The 18163-nt window shown below is 43.9% G+C and overlaps 1 protein-coding gene across 2 annotated transcripts in view; it reads left to right on the top strand.

The window, feature by feature from the left end:
* PKN1 (protein kinase N1) overlaps positions 1-18163 on the top strand; it is a 461693-nt gene that overhangs the window by 113381 nt on the left and 330149 nt on the right. The window contains exon 1 of one of the 2 annotated variants that reach the window (XM_069231708.1): positions 17455-17571. The exons of the other annotated variant lie outside the window; for it this stretch is intronic. Within the exon in view, the coding sequence (XP_069087809.1) occupies positions 17533-17571 (39 nt within the window). The 5' untranslated portion in view covers positions 17455-17532. Of the gene's footprint in view, positions 1-17454; positions 17572-18163 lie in introns of those variants that run through there. 2 annotated transcript variants of the gene reach the window in all.

The raw sequence follows: 18163 nt of genomic DNA, 5'->3' as shown, positions 1-18163 counted from the left end.
CAGGTCAACATATAATTATTTACATAGATTCTGGAGCATGCTGCAATCTGACAGCCAGCAAAGAGGTGCCATGATAAATTCTAATACATTGTCCATGGTCAGGAGGCCTGGGTCGATATTCAGAAGTGGGTTAGGGGACAAAATTACCTCATTGACAGCCTTTGTTTTGGAACCTTGTGAGGGGCATTCTTTGCACAGTTCCACTGCACATGAGCTCTCGGTTTTACTACCTGAATGCTTGACTGTGGGTAGCATCCAACTACTGCTTTAGGAGGAGATGCACAGGAAGACAAGTGTGTTTGGCGATTCGGATTATGAAGTTTGTTGACTAGCTGATGGTGAGGATCCTGGTGCAGCCTAGGAGTGTTAAGTATTTATTGAATAAGTACAGAACTAGGTTTCAAATTCTTTAGAGTGAACCTTGGGCAGGTGCTTTCGCTACTCAAGGAGCCCATCCAGAACACCAAAGTGTAGACTAGAGTTTGTGTAGGTAATTTGAGTAGTTCTGGGAGCACTATATACCACAACCTGTCCTACAGTAATGTCCAGACTTTCAAGTTCTTTGTGGAGGCCCCCTCTTCTCAAAACGATTGGTAAAAACATTTATAAAGAAAGTAATTTGTGTGTGAAACTGGTGATCGTTCTTCAATTTTCACAACTCTCCATATGTCGGTTTTTCCAAGACTTCGTACATTGTAGTAGCTGTGAATTCTTCCGACTGCCCTCTCATAATTTCAGGCCAGGCCTCTCTTGTCCATCTGGCTTAAAGTGAAGCACATATATTGGATGGCAGCTTTTGTTTTCTGATTAAAGATCACAGTTGTGGTTATTTTCTTACTCTCAAGTTCAGACAAATGGTTGCCCTATGCAGCATCACTTTTTGACATGTGTGAAGGCCGTAAATCATAGGCGGAGGGAAAAGCCACACCACAACAGGAGCAGCATCCCTTTCTTCACTGAGTAAAAGTACACTGTATAGGAAGGTATAGTAAAATTAGTTGAAGGCCAGGTTTCACATATGAAATGCACACCGCAATTCCAAGATAACCCTCCAACGTCAGTTACTGAGTCCGAAGTGCTGAGTTTACACTTGTCGTAATGCCTGGACTTGATGATGTTCTTGTCCCTACAGTTGCCAACTACAAGACGAGCAAGGCTGGAAAATGAATGGTCTTTGTAAATAACAGCTGAGGTTCACCATTGCAATGTTGCACTGCTCTTGTCAATTTGGGAAACCTTGCTAACTGTACACAGAAAAAAATCAAAAGGCGGGAAGCATATTTAAAATTAAATAATCGCTACAAGGAGGGCATATTTGGCCATACCAAAATCCACTGTTTTACTCTCAAGGTATGACAGTAGGCCAGAAGTTCCTCCATACCTTTCCCCAAAAAGTTCAGGCCAGTGCTTTAAATGGGCCGGTACTCTCCGGTACTGAGTACCGGCACTTTTTTATTTTGAGAGGGAGAGTACCGGCATATTTCAAGAAAAACTTAATACTTTTAATTGGAGAGTACCGGCACTTCTCAGAAACAACCAGGTACTCTATTACAGAGTACCTGCACTTCTATTTTTCCATTTAAAGCACTGGTTCAGGCGATCTTTGCTTCAGAACATTTAAGCTTTTTAATCCTGCTACTGCTACTAAAATAAAAAATTAAGCCACAGCTGACTTACACAGTGCACCCATGTCGCTCTGACAAAGCACAATTTCACTCAGAAACCTGACAATATTTTGGCGACAATGACACTCAATAATTAAGCTGGTTAGTATGTTGATGGAACATTTACTTATGTATGTTCATTTGTCATAAATGCCTTTTATGGTGTTGAAAGACCTACAACTTTAAGAGGGCTTCAGCAGTCAGTCCCTCTTAATTCTCTCAAACTGTCAATATTGCATATATTCACAAAGAGCTTAACCATCTTCAGCAAACTCAAAAGTCTAAGTATTTGGCATTTATCAGCAATTGGGACATAAAACTTATCTGGTGAAAGGGGTTCCAATAGCAGGCAATGAGATTGTCCACCTTACCATCAAGTCTCAAGTTGTTTTCAGTCGGCCAGAATTCTAAACACCACACAATCAGAATCGTAGCCCCAATATAACCTGTGAAAACTCATCATTGGAGAGGATTTGAATCTCATTAACTAACCCCAATGAAATAAGGGGTAGATAGAAGGCCACTTTTAAGATATGGGATGACACATTTTTGCGTAGGCTTCCAAAGATTCCTAATTAGCCTGGCCGCTCCGCATTCTGTTATTATGCAGTGGTTAGCTATTTTTCAGACCCTTTAGAAAATCTTGTGCAGAAAACCTTTTATGGCACCAGGCCTCTGTCTGGGAACTCGTAAACACAGCTTGATGCCCTTTCCCTGACTGAAGCTGTAAACCAGATTTTTTTCTGGGAATAGCAGGGTAGCAGTGGATCAAATCTGCCGAATGTGCCAAGGTTTATATTGCTAGAGAAGTATCCGATTCAAGTGCCGGTGTAGCATTTAATTTTGAAAAGTGGATTTCAGGGCGGCAGAAATTAGAGGATTTAAAGAACCTCTACTTTTTAAAACACGTTTTTGTTAGTAAATGTATCAAACTGATGATAATCGGTTTGGGAAGACAGAAACCCATGAGTATTTATTACATAAACTACTGTAAGATCTAAATGAGTTAAGCCACAAGGTTCCATTTTGAAAAGCAAAACCTTTGCCAGGCAAAACTGGTAGTTGATCCGAATATGTATTGAATATTGCTCAAACTCTGGTAGAGACGAAGCATCTACGGGCCTGGTGTGTGAGCGCCCCCCAGGCCTAGGATACAGATGTCTGTCTCCACTTCTGCTAGCTACACTGTGACTCTGAACAGGATTTCCTGCTCGCCCAGCACGTCAAGATCGGATCTGCCACAAAGCGCTTATGATGAGAAATTCCCAAAATGCAAGTCCCCAGAGTCGTGACACATTTAAAACATACTATCCTTTGTCATGCCCATTGGATGTAAAGTGTGCAGGGGGCCCTGCAACCAGAAGCAATTTTATCTACACCTACATCACTGAGAAATATACCAAGCTGAAATTAAAACTTTATCATAGAGAGTGGAGTATGCTGTTTGTGGGGAGAGAGGTTGTGTTCAGAAGTACACCGATAATTCTCTGTGAGTGAACCGTAAATAGTTTTGCTTCGTTTGTGTGCGGAGTGTGTTGCTTAGAGCAAATGTCTTGTTATGTTTTGGGTATTTGACTGTAGGGCCTAGCGCTTCATTCTAAGGGAAACTAACCACTTTACCTCAATAATGATAAAACTCTACTACAGAGCACTGTGTGGATTGGTTTTCTCCGACCATGAAGTATACTAAGTTTTCTAAGACCATGAATTGGCAGTCTGTACCTCGAAGATCTTGAACCCACAAAGGCGACCTGATCAAGGAAAGAACCTAGAAATTTCAATGTAAGTCCTTTGGGTTTTCTAAACTGGTATTTTTGGGCTCGAAGTTTGTACTTCGTTTTAGTGAACTTTTTCAGTACAAGAAGTTTCCTCGATATTTTGACCAAGCTGGGGTACCCACAAGTCCCCTGTGACTAGTACAGAGATGGTGAAAATAGAGCGCTGCAGTCAAACAGTAATATTTTTGGCATCCACTCTCCCAGACTTTTTCTTTTGAGGAAACCGAGGCACTGCAGCCTACGTGGGGGACACTGGAATAGGGCAATTACTCCGATTTAATCTTCTTTCCCCACTTTTGGGGTTTGTGAGCAGACTTGTAGGCTTTGAAGCTTATTGCCTTATTGAGTGCAGCATAATCAAGATGTTCTCAGGCTGGATTAGAAGCAAATTTACATTGAACCACTGAGGTGAATGTATTTTTGCACCTCGGTGATAATGCCCCTTTAAAAAAAAAGGCTGAATGGTGAACTACCAGCGTGTACTAAGTATTTCTTTAAACGTGTAAGTGAAAGAGGGAATAAGTTGTGAGCTACCGCAGAGGCCTCAATGTGTGACTTGTGGCCAGTCATGTGTGACTTGTGGCCAGTCGCATACATGAGAGCTGTCTTCTCACAATGATCAGTCCCAAGGTGTAAGTTCTTTTGACAGGAGTGGCACTTGCTCTGGCTCTAACCCGAGATGGTGCTATTTTTGACTGCTTTAAAGAGGCTCCAAGTAAGGTCCGAAATGAGCCCTTGTTTCCGATTGTTCAGTACTGCAAGAAAGCCAGACCGACATCCTTCTCTAGATATCAAGAGGTGAAAGCCTTGCCATTTGATTACATTTAATTAAGCGAGACTTACGTGAGGCAAGCACTGTCTCTTTAAGAACTCTATCAGCCCTCTTTCTAAGCTATTCTGTCCATGATCCCTCACGACAGGGGCATGGGACTGCTAGTGTCACTATGCCAGAAAATGGCCTTCTTGGCAAAGGTGGGAACAACAGAGACCTCTGCAAGGGTCACCAGGGGAAGAGAAGTGTGATTGTTCATTGTTCTGACACAAAAGTACCTTCTCCGAGGCAGTGTTCACTATGGTGTGTCCCGCCTGCCCCAAATGTAAACAGGAGCCAACACATCTGGGCTGGAGCTCAAGTTAATTTTGGGCAGGAGGCTTCCCTCACTCCTGGCATCCCTGGCACAGTAATGAGCGCTGCTGCACACAGCCTTGTGCTCTGGTATTTGAATCCCACCCCTGGCATACTGAGTTGACACAGTGTAGCATTTTAGAAGAGGTCATGGATATTTGAGGAAGAGCACCCTGGTACATTTCAAAAACACACTGGAATATTGAGCAACGCCCTGCTATTAGCAGGACTCCTAAGTATTTTAGCACTGCCCCAAAAATATTGAGCAACGCACTTGGCATATAAAGCTGCACCCTGATACTGATGCCCGCAATTCTTATGGTATCTTATTTTGTGATAAATGTATTGTCATAACATATTCATTTTCGCTGATTCTCTGAACAATATTTCTTCCATGGGACAGCATTTGGATCAGTGTGGAATTCATTACGGGAATTCTTTCTGCTGAAAACTGCATTAGATGTAACTTCTTGTGCTGTACATCCAGCACACCCATTTCCGAGGAGCACATAAGTGTGTTTGTCACCTCAGTGGGGGAATGCTCTGAGGTACTGAGCCAAACCTGCATGTATTTGGATTTTTTCATAATTCATGTATCTTTGCAGTTCTGTCCACCAAATGGCTGGCACTGCAGATTTTAACAAGATGGTTATGATGCTGGGACCAACCTGGTTCTTCCTTGCTGGTCTCCTGATTGGTCCTGTTTTTAAAGTCTCTTTCGTGGTTTTCCTCATTGCTTTTATGGTATGTGTCCAATTAATGCAATCACTGCCTACACCATTCAGACATTTCATTAGCTACCTATGGTTAAATGAGTGGTGAAGCAATAAAGCCAGTATTGTGCAGTGGGTCCACCAAGTGAAAAGGACAGCTAATGAGCACACACGACCACTACTCACAAAAGCAACTCACTACTTTGCCTTTTTGAATCTATTCCTATCACTCTATCCCCACTCGAAACTCTCCTTTTAACATCTATTGTTATCATTCTATCCATACTCCAAACTCTAGTAAACACACATGAAATCAAGCGTGCAAACCTAACACAACTAATGCACAAGAAAAACAAACAAAAAATATTGTTTTTAAACTACCAATCTTGGGTTCCAGAGTAGCGTGCTGCTTGCCAAAAAAAGCACTTCAGTGCCTTGTCAGGAGCTGTAAGCACTATACAAATACATTACAGCTTTAAATCTCAATATATTAGGCTCCTTATACATATATTCCCTTTCTATGTAATCAGGTATATATATTACTTTAGTTCTACCGTACAAGAGAAGAAAACATAAAAAAATACACTCTCTCCAATGCACTACTCTGGCTCACTCCATACCTCTCTGTCTATCCTCTGTCTCCGCTCTCTGACTCATGTCAAACCTACTGTGATCTCCACAATAGCCCTTCCTAGACTTTTCCATCCTCCGTCTTTCCTGGCTCATCCCAAACCTCAGTTTACTACTATGATCTCCCCAACCAACCATACTAAATTCTTTCTCATGTATCTCTCCTTTAACTCATCCCAAACCTCATTTTACTGCTATGACATCCCTTTCTATAGACTTTTCCCTCCTCCATTTCTCCTTTACTCATCCCAAACCTCATCTTACTACTATGATCTCCCACTTAACACTTTCTGGATTCTTTCTTCTTCTGTCTATCCATTATTCTATTCAGTCCAACTAACAGGCTTACATGTCCACCTCTCAAATTAATACATGTTTCCCTATATTAATATTATACTCATATTTCTCTATACTAATCCACCACTAATCCTTTTGTGTCTCGGAGCCGTGTGCTCCTTGCCAAAAAGCTCTTTGACGCCTTGTCAGGGGTAGTAAGCGCTTTATAAATACAGTTATAATATAATACAGTTACAATTGATGCTCATAAAGGAAAAAGCAACTGCAGCTTGGAGCTCTCTGCAGGCATGTGGAACTCCCTGACCGAGACAGGCCATCTTCCTTGCCAAGTCTGTTCTAAAGAGGTCTTGAACACCCACCTCAATGGCACTCTCTTCGAGGAGAAGCTTTACAGTTTTCTACTGGCTTTCCTGCCCCTTTGTCTCCATCAGACGTGAGAGCTGTAGTGCCCCTTTAAAGATACAGAACTGCTGGTTCTTTTGCCAGAGTCGTCTGGGTGTTTCCAGAAATGAAATCGAAACAAAGCTGCTTTGAACTGTTCTGCCAGAAGGGTGTCAGCAGTGTTTCTAAAAACAGCACGAGCCAACCTTACGCACTGCCAAACTTTGAGAAAGCAGGGTTAGGTCCAAAAAAAAAAACACACACACACAAAAAGCCAATCTGGATCATGTAAGAGCGTATGTTTAGCCGCAGCTCTGAAATGACCATGCCCATCTAGCTGGAGGGTTCCAATGCGCTCTACATTTCTTTGTACATTGCTTGTTCTCCGAATGGACTCTGGGATCATGTCCGAGCAGACCTAATTCGGGTGGAGCTACTTCAACGTTGTACAAATGATGTCCAGTTTTGTTTTCACTCTAGTTGTCTTATGGGGCCTTGTAGGAGTAGTTTTGAGCCAGTGGCTGCAGGTGGGGCCCACCCGCACTCATTTTTTGGCACCAAAACTTAATTTTCCTTACCAGACTTTGACCCAGAGCAATAGTGAGAAAAACACAAAGAATGAGTAAGAGAAAGATGGAAAAACTGTAACAAACGGAGAAGTTGGGGATGAAAAAGAACTTGCAAGAGTAAGATAGACCGGGTGTGTCTAGTCCTGTATGAAAGATGCATGAGGTGGAATAACGACTACGCAGCCTTAGCATTAGATACCCCTGACACTCAGCTGTGCAAGCTCTAGGCTACTGATCAAAAGTTTGGGAACTGACACTCATTCTTTTACACATGAAGCTCTGCTTATGAGGAAGGTCCACTGTTGACATTATCACAAAACTAGTTGCTGGCAGGTAGCTCGCCATTGGATTTGCATTTTTACATGGATTGAGATGGCATTGTATTTGTACTCCTTGCTTTTCTTCATTTACTGGCAGACGTTAAGCAATTTTCTTGGTCCTAGAGGATGCAGATGGGACATTTTTAGGTTCAGCGCTTAAGCACTTTGACCTTTTGTTAGTATTGTGGGCTTTTAACCATGCCCATCTCACGCCCATCACTTTTACTTGTTTGTGGGCTTGCCTTTCAAAACTCACTTGATGTCATTGGTAAATGCTTTACATATGTCCTGTCAAGAGCCTGTTTTTGTCACGCCTTGCAGACATGGATTATTGCCCTTTTGCCGATATACTTCAGCATGGGAGAGCTATTTTTCTTTCTTTTGTCTCGTCACTTTTCACTGCATGGCCGTCATGGCAGTCACTTCGCGAACAGGCACAACAACGTGAACTCGTATAAATCTTACCTGTTTATTCAGAATATTTTGTTCCGATACAATGCACTTTTAACTTTCCTTCCACTCTCGTGAAAATAAGATAAGCCTCTTTATTTTGTGTATTCTTATGCTGTTGCGCCCCTTGTACGCTGCCCTTGGGGGTCCTGAAGTGCGTTATAGAGGTTCACAAAATAAACAAAAAATAAAGTGCCTCCTGCCTGGCTGCCTGTTACTTATTCCATCCTACCTTGGCCAAATGAGTTTCATTCCCCTTCAGCTGACATAAAGCATAGCATAACATAATGCAGCATAACATAACACAACATAACACAATATAGTATAATATAACATACAGTATAACACAACATAGCATAACACAATATAAAACAACATAGCATAACATAACACAATATAGCACAACATAGCATAGCATGATATAACACAACATAGCATAATATAACACAATATAGCGTAACATAACACAACATAGCCTAATATAACACACATAGCATAACATAACACAACATAGCATAACATAACACAACATAGAATAGCATAACACAACATAGAATAGCATAACACAACATAACACAACATAGCCTAGCATAACACATCCTAACATAGCATATTATAACAAAACATAGCCTAACATAACACAACCTAACATAACACAACATAGCATAGCATAACATAACACCACATAATATAGCATAACACAACATAGTATAGCATAACACAGCATAACACAACATAGCATAACATAACACAATGTTGCATAGCATAACACAGCATAGCACAACAGAGCTTAACATAACGCAATATACCACAACGTAGTGTAATATAGCATAGCGTAACCTAACACAACATAGAATATCATAACATAACATAACACAACATAACATGACATGACATAACACAGCATAACATAACATAACACATCATAGCATAACGTAACAGAGGATGACAACAATATAACACAGCAACACTATAACGTAGAATAGCACAGCACAAAATAGCATAACATAACACAAATTAGGTTAACATAACAGTATAACATAACATAACATAACATAACACAACATAATACAACACAACATAGCATCACATAACACAACATAGCATAACATAACACAACATAGCATAACATAACACAACATAGCATAACATAACACAACGTAGCCTACCATAACAACACAATATAGCCTACCATAACACAACCTAAGGAAACATAGAATATCATAGCATAACTAACACAAAATAACATAACACAGCCTAAGACAACATAGCCTCTCATAGCATGATACAACATAAGATAACATAACACAGCATACAACATGGCACAGAATCACATAACACAACATTACATAACCCATATAATTCCACTCCACTCCACACACATCCACTTCATTCCAAACCGAAACGCGTGGGTAAAAAACATTGTCATTTACAACGCCAGTAGTTCTAACTCTAGCAAATACGACACCGATAGCATTGAAATACGTGTTTATTTAACGTAATGTTACTGCTTCAGTAGATGAACGTGTGACTCTAGTTGAGCTCATTGAGGCATTAAAACAAGAGAGAGGAGGGGTCGCATGTTGTGGCCATCCTTGGGATTGCACTAAAGCCGAGCTTGTAAACGTCAGTCTTTCCCTCGGCCACGCTAACCGGCTCAGCGGCGCATCTTGTTATTACCACTCTTGTCAGCATGCTGCCTGGAGAGAATCCCGCTCCCCGTCCATATCTCAGATTGCGCTGGGACGACCATGCAGATGGCATCCCCGTCCCGCGTCCCAGACACAGCGGGCCTTGTTTCTGTCCAGGCCAGAGACTCGGACAAAGCCAGCTCTGTAGGGGCAGCGGCTTCAGCCTGTCAAGGGCACGCTGGCCAGACTGCGGCACAAACGCCCTGCTTCAGCTGCCTCTTACAAGACCTACATTAACTGTGACCGGTGGGCAGCGATTCAAAGGAGTGCGCTGCGAGCCTTTCATGGCCCCGGGAATAGGAAGCGGGAACCGCAGACCCCGCTTCCTCTTCGCCATTGTGAGGAAATGAGCGTCTGTGGCACGGTGTGGCACCGGGTCTGTGGCACCGTGTCCCCCCAGGACAGAAGGAAGAGAAGTGCCCATCTAGGGACTGCACGGGAGGCCCAAGGGGCTCCCGCACCCATCACTGGGCTGAGAGGCCGCTGGCAGCGAGCACAGCCGGAAGCAGCATTCCGAGCCAAGAGAAGGGTGACCTTTCCGTAATCTCTGGCGTGTAAGGGGGTGGCACTCTGTGCATTTTGTGGGAGGGTGTGGTGGACACATGGGAGCTCTTGAGAGCAACTCGTGGGAAGAGAGGCAGATACTTGCCAGCAGGCTAATTCTAGAGGTTTGAAAGGGAAGCAAAAGTTTGCGTGTAATAGGCGAGCTCTGGGGCGCAGCTGTACGCTAGAAGAAAAGTGCAGTGAACGACACGTCACCGAACAGGCCCTTTAATACGATTCCCCGATCCAGCTGCACTGCATCTGGGAGTGCGAGCAAGGAATTTCAGTGGCGGCCTCCCTGGAAAGAACACAAGTTGTCACTGGTCAAATAACATAGGAGGCGCAGAAGAGGTGGCCCTCAAAGACACTGCGATCGAAGGCACTTCATTAGAAATGCTCTTTAGAGAAGTCCAAAGCTCTCTGCACGGGCATGCCCTTTATAGAAACGTGCGACACCAAGTATCACAAGAAGCGCCTGTAATCGTACACATGGCAGAGGTAATGTTGTCAAGAACAGAGAAGGCCACACCCCGTAGAAAGTGAGAACATCAGAAGGACGGATAAAGACACAAACTATCTATTGTGTAAGCTGCAGCACGCCCAGTAAGCGCCCACAGGACTGACAGAGACCCTGGGATAGTCTTGTGGACTTCGAGACACATTAACCGTTCTGATCCGTAACCGGATGTGCTCATGACTGACGGCGACCCCGTCAGTACCAAGAGGAGTGAACGCTGTGCCCATCCAGGGAACACAGAGGCATTGCAATCACCCCAAGAGTTGAAAGGCACTGGAGACACTTTAACCATCACGAGGACCTTAGGGAGACATTGATGGGCATTGTACTCTCCCAGCTCACTGAGAAACGCTGGAACCCCTGCATAGGCCGAGAGACACTTTAAAGTTCCCAGGCCGGGCAACTTAAGGGGCTGCTGTCCCCAGGCACAAACCTGTTCATAGGCCAAAAAGAGATATTACTATTACAGTACGAGACGCTGCAGTCATCCCAAGGGGAGAACCTCGTAACCACCCCAAAAACAGGGAGCGATGATGTAACTATCCCAAGTCGCTGATATGGATTACCTTAACTTTTTTTTTTTTTACATTAATTGCTTGTTTCAATGTCAGTTTTTAGTTATTACTGGTCTGAGACCTGGACGGACCCGAACCATTAAAACTGTACTTATAACAGAGTGACAGTACTAGTTGGCTTCAAAAATATTATTGGCAATTCTAAAACCTGCGATTTAGATAACTATGGTCCTGATTACGAATTGGTTGTTATATTCCGAACCGTGCATAAACCCCTGTTTATGCACAGGTTGGAAGTACGAGTTAGTAGCTATTTAGCACATTTGATAATTATTGGATAAATTATACGCCTCAGCCTTTGAAATTTCGGCAACTCCAACCTTCCAAAATTTCATAGAGAAGAACATATGATATTTACTGTATCATGCAGATTTTGGTAAGTTAAACACCAAAGTCCACATGTTATTTATTCCCCACCAACTTGTAATCAATGTTATTTATCGCACCCGATGAATAATGTACTCCATGTAATCGTGGTTTATCAAGTGTGCTAAACAGCACCTAACCTCGTACTGAGGGCATTTATGTACCCGTTCTACAAATACAGTGTGGTTGGATAAATTCAGAAAAAGAACAATCTGTGTCGACTCTGTACAAGATGAATGAGACCTTAAAACATTATGTCTACATATGTCCTAAACTGCTCAATTCATAAACAGTACTTATGTCTGGTTTTTAACGCTGCAAATATAACAACTATCATAGGCATCGTTGTATATTTCTTTCAAGAACAACCCAATTGTTTGTTGCTTGTCTAGTTACCTGGTAATGGCAGAAGTATAAACTATAATGTTCTTTTCACAACTTTTACCTACCCTTTGATTATGAACTATTCAATTGAAGGTTGATTTTAATTTCTTAGCTGTGATGATAAAAGTACTGCGGTTGATTACATTTAAATATATACAATAAACATGTACTGCTACTTTTCCGGTTGAAGCCAAAGCCCATATGTATATTTAAAAAACTGCTTTCAGTACACCTTGCTGACAGCAGCGCAGTCAAGCCAGGTCTAAAAACCACAGTGTGTATGTATCAGGTGCCGTTCAAGGGCACTGGGCCCCAATTATAGTAGTTGAGATAATTTGCAGGTGATTTCCTAGAGCTCATCCTACTTTTTCTGGTCCAGCCTTATGCAGCTCGCACTGAAAGTGTGCAGACCAACAGAGGGGTGAGCCAGGTTAGCTTGAATCCAGTGGCACGGTGAGCAAGGGAGCCATGTCTGGCTGATGAAGGGTGGTACCCTGAAACTGGTACCAGTATGCTTGTTTCCAGTCCAGGGAGGACCTAGTCTGGCATTTCGGGCTGGACTGTTCCCATGAGAAACAGGGTCAAGACTGATTTGCATATGGCTGGGTCCAAACTGGGGTGGCATGGTGAGCAAAAGAATGATGGATTAAACCACGATCTGTGACTGGGGGTGAGTGTTTGCATAGTTCCGAACTCAGTCCATCATCCTTTTGTGTTGCTAAAGTTGCCCTGAGTGGGAAGGGTATGCCCAGACGTGGGTCCCTTGCTCACTGTGCCACTGGATTCAAGCTAGCCTACCTGATGAAGGCAGATACCCTAAAACCGATCCCAGGATGCTTGTTTTCCGGTCCAGGGAGGACCTGGCCTGGCAGTTTGGGCTGGACTGTTCCAATGAGGAGAGGAACATGGTCTAGACTGATGTGCATATGGCTGGGTCCAAACTGGGGTGGCATGGAGAGCAAAAGAGCAATTGATTAAACCCAGATCTGTGACTGGGGGTGAGTGTTTGCATTGTTCAACACTCCGTCCATCATCCTTTTGTGTTGCTAAAAATGCTCAAACCAGGGCCATCCAAAATAGATCACAGTGGTTCCAGGACTCACTCACACAACACATAGAGACCTACTGTTTTACATATGCTTCACAGTTACTGCACCTACTCGCTCTTGGCGTGCACACATGGTGCCAGTGCAAGATTATTGGTCTCAAATGACAGCGTAAGTGTATGCAAAAGGAGTGTATGTTGGATTGCCCCTCCTTAATACAGTGAGCAACGTTTTTTGTCAAATTCTAAATTCAAGGACATGGTATGCTTCCACCACCACTCTATGAAGTGCATCCTGGGCATTGACGGTAAGCCAGTGCCCTCTACTGGAGCTTGCCTGGTACACCCTCCAGGTCACAGATCAGGTAATAGACCCTGCATTAGTACGGGCGGACCTAGGCCTCTGCACACATGCTATATTAGTGTGATGCAGTGTCCAAAATAAGTCAGGATCCCAGATTCACATGCAGTTGGGCACTCTTAGGAAGGCTACATGCCCAGCCACTATATAGGGGACTTGTCTGCTCTAACACTATAATCAGGGGATGAATAGAACCATAAAAGGCCGTTTCCTCGGTGGTACTCTCTTTGACTCACCCTGAGGACCGAATCACTGCAATTGTGCTCTCATTGGGTGAGGGAAGTGTCACTCTGGTGAGTGAGTCAGTGTTGCCTGGGAATGACTAAGACTGTAAGGAGCTCAATGTCCAAGGATGTTTGACATACTGCGACCATCCTCAGAAGAGGCACTACGATTATTCTCTTGTTGAGTGATGCGACACCAGCCTTCGAGCATGTACAAGAGGCTTATAGTCCAGAGCTTGTAGACACACCATGACTTTCCTCGAGCATTTCTGATATAGTGACCATCCGGAGAAGTGTTTCTATCCCCCCATTGGGTGAGCTCAGTTTCACTCGGGGGTTTCTTTCCTTTATTTCGCAGGAATGTTCTCTAGGGCAAGACAGATCTCTGATTCTCCCTCCAAGTACACGGTTCGAAAGGAGGCAATCACCCGCTGTCCTGCGGGAGTTCTGAACGCGAGCATCACAGAAGTCAGCAAAGAGTCTGTTCCGATTGTTAACCCTTGTGATCCCCACTAGCAGTGGCAGTACTCGGCTCGTACGCATATCACGTTAATTGCAGGTTCTTATCACCAAAGCTAACGTTGTACTGTTTGGGGTTCCGTGGCCATCAGATATGCATGTAAACACTAGCCCCAGAGTGAAAGAAACTGGCAGCCATCCGTTCTTGTGTAATAAGCCCCACTCGCCGCGGCATTGTCTATGTGTGCGCCTATCCTCTGAGGGCAAATATCTCGAATTTCAGAAAGCTCTCTCTGTGCACAAATCCCTCTGCTTTCTAAAAGGTCACCAAGACCCACTTAATGACGCATTCATAACTGTCCACACGCAGGCGCGTACATACTTAGTCTCGCGGTTATCTTTCACTGCCAGCAGTAGATGTTGTTATCAGCCAGCTTTGGGGCACTCATTTTATTCCGATGGAAGGGATGAAATGTTCAACACTCGCAGACGTATGCAGCAGGTGCCAGGGCCGGTCTGGGGAACCAAAAGCAGCCCGGGCAAAAATGCAAACTAGCCCCATGCCCGCCGCCTGCCTGCGCAGTCTTTCTCTTTCCATCCGCCCATTCTCTCCCCTTCTCTCCTTCTGATCTATTTCTCTCTACCTCCTCCATCACTCTTTCATTTCCTCTCTTGAACCCTCCCCATGCGTTCTGCATTTGGCTCAGTCCTTTCAAAACCGTGCTGTGGCCCACCGGGAAAACGCCCAGTGGAGTAAAGGGCCTGGGGGGGGGGGGGCCTTCCGGATACTGTGTCATCTCAGCACCCCAGTCCGAAAACAGCCTCATTTTAGCATTTACGGACGGGAAAGCCAAAAGTGATTGTGATCGCTCAACAATTTCGTGCACTTTGTGCAGCTCACAGAAGCTTCTGATTGGGATCACTATTGCTTTCCTTTCTGAGCCGCCGCTGGTCGCTTTGTTATGTTTTTTGTTAACCACGGGTGGTTGTGATTTTTCAGGTACAAAAGAGAATACTTCCAGCGTTCTCACAAAACACCTGGTGCAACAAAAGAAGCAATTTGTCGGAGGCACCACAAACTAGTATCCACACATTAAACCGTTAGTCCATTAAAAATTAGCATTTGCTTTTATTTTTAAAAAAATATATGTACTGGCATTTAATCATCAATGATTCCATAATGCTTAAACAGCCTAAACACAGTTGCTAGTTTACACCGCCGCGTGTCAAAGCTGTGGGCCTCTTTTTCAAGGCTGCAAAACAAACCTAAAAAAGAATAAATATAAACTGGACATAACTGTATTTTGCAAGACAAATTACTAGTGACTTAATGTGTTACAAAACAAAACTAGATCAGGGCCTGGATGTAGATACATGTTATTGTATAGACAATTAACATGCCAATTAAAAAAGTGAGGAAGTGATTGGTAAACACCAGTTGTAAAAAGCCCAGCCAAGGTATGTGGAACCGAATAAGAATCAGAAAAATGTAAAGCTAAAGTGTGTAGAGAAAGTGTGTATAAGTGGGAGTCCTGTAGCATTTTGCAACTGCCAGCCCTCCTAAATAAATAAAAGTATGTTAAGCAGGGGAGGGGGCAAAAAATGTATTCCACTTGAGGGGTGGGTTATGAAAAGAAGTGGAGGATAGAGTAACGCCACACATGCTCTCCCATGGAGTGCTGAATGCAATTGTTTTTTTAAAAAAAAGACTATCATCAGGTCTGCAGTAGAAGAATACACAACTCACCCAACCAGAACACTGAAACAAAAATGTTGCTTGGTAGGCCACATGCAGTAGGGTGAACATCATTGAATCAAAAGAAGTCACCTGAAATAGAAGCACATCCATCCAGTCATGAGCAGGGGGCTGCCCGACGTCTGCTCTAAGTATGTTATGTATTGAAATCGGTAGCTGTTGCCTAAAACTGTACCGAAACCTAAAAAGAAAAAGCACCAAAAGTTATTTCCCCTGAACTGCCCTGTGATTGTTGTGTTCTCACCGTTCCCTCACCCACCAGTAATAGGGTTTCTGCAACGCACATGGTTCACTAACATCATGTGATATAACCTGGAACTACCTTTCCAGATATCAACAGGTCATCTATTTTCAGGTGTTAGCAAAGAATGGAATGGCTGACAGGAAAATGTTTGTCAGAATTTCATTAATCCAGTGAATTATTAATTTTAATTGTGGTTCACAAACCTGGTGGTCTAGTTTTACGGTTATATATATATAAAATTATCTCTCCTTAAAATCATCTTGATATTTTTTTTTTATTAATTTCTGAATAACTACTCCTCACATTTTTATATTTCAAAACGAAATACAGGAGACTCTTAGCTGCCTGCGTTTGAAATTTGGTGTCACTTTTATCTCTAAATTTTCCTTTCAGCTAATTAATCTAGTTAGAATAGTGATTTTATGTATACCTTTTCAACTCGATTCTACTCTACTAATTTTCCCTCCGCCTCCTACCAATAATGAGCAAAACTTGAATGATTAGATCATAAATTTTGGGTAGGGTGAACATCCATCAAACTGTACTAGAAATATTGGTAAACCAACGGGCGCATTTTGTGTAGCAGTGGGTGTATCTATATATGTAGAAGCGTTGTGGCGTTTCAGTAACATAAGTATAACATAACTTACTTGACCATATTTTAAGGGCCCAGCCATTCAAAAGTAATGAATTGACGAGAGGAAATTAACTGGGAGGAGTTTTTTTGACATTTTCTAGCAGGCATTGACTCCTAAGGATCTTCTGGTGTGATAACGAGATTGCTCGGGCCCATCCGGACTGTTGTTTAAAAGTATCTCCGATTGTGTTACCAGTGAAAGATTTGCGTGAGCGATTGTGGCGTAATTGCTTCTAAGTCCTGAGATGTGTTGTAAGTATTGAGGTCTGTGGAGTGATGTTGAAATGCCGTGCATTTAGCACTCTACCGAGTGTGAGGGATACTTCTAAAGCATGGCATAACTGGACAGGTCCCTGCGACTCAAGCGGGGAGCGCACCAAAATGCCCTTTTAAGCATGACATTTTCTTCTGGGCATGGATACGGACACAATATGCCAGTTTGGCAAGAGTGAGACATATCCGTGTAACGGCCTGCCCGTGTGATATGCCATATACTCGGACTGAAGTAGAGCAGTGATTCGACACGGGTGAGCCATGACCCCTGCGTGCCCTGCAGAGAGTGGCTGGCATAGTCAAGGCACGGAACTGGCACCAGTGGTTTTGGATGGAGCGATCCGCAGCTTGGCGCAGAGCTGGGCCTCTTTGCAAACGGAAGGAGGAAGTGGTTGAGCGCACGTGGTGGCGGTAACTGCAAGGGGGGCGGGGGTGCAGTCTGGTACAGGAAGGAGGGGTGTTGTCCAGCGTTGTAGGAGCTGCTGCACCGACTGGCAGGCGCGCTACTGAGCTGACAGACAGTCCCAACATGTCTTTTCGCGAGCCTGATGTCGCCTCCGAAACCGAGGTACGTGGAGGAGGCGAGGGGAACCTTTGTGTTTTCGGACCTCGGCATCGCCTCACATCACACAGCATATGATGCAACCTTTCACTTTCAGGCCAGAATCATCATCCTTCGAGTGCCTGCACAGCAGCCCGTTGGGCTGTTTTCTCAGTCACCGAGGGCTGTGTAAAGGAGTAGACAGGGGCCATGCTTCCCTCTGTCCCCAGAAGTGGGCTTACAGGGCGTGGGACGTGCTGGCTAGGCGTGGGCGATCTAACTGAAACAGGAAGTGCTGTGTCCAAATAAGTTGTCCGAGCTATCTCCGAGGGCTGTGTAGTTCGCACACAGAACGGTGTCATGTGAGAGGCGCACACACGCACTAGGACTGGCAGCGCGCGCACATCTCGAGCCAGGAACGGTAGTTAGGGGAGGAAGAGGGCCAGCTATGTGTTATCTCATTTCCAGGGCTTGTTTAACGCTGCCACGCCACCTGTTAGGCGATGCTAAGCTCCACATCACAACCGATGTGATGTGAAAATAGAAACCGGACGGAACAGTAAGGTGTCCTCGGGGGTGAAATAGCGACGTCAGAAGAGCCTGTAGACTCGAGTCGTTG

The sequence above is a fragment of the Pleurodeles waltl genome, chromosome 4_2, assembly GCF_031143425.1.
Source record: "Pleurodeles waltl isolate 20211129_DDA chromosome 4_2, aPleWal1.hap1.20221129, whole genome shotgun sequence".
In the NCBI taxonomy this organism is placed as follows: Eukaryota; Metazoa; Chordata; class Amphibia; order Caudata; family Salamandridae; genus Pleurodeles; species Pleurodeles waltl.
This window is presented reverse-complemented; position numbering and strand designations above follow the sequence as displayed.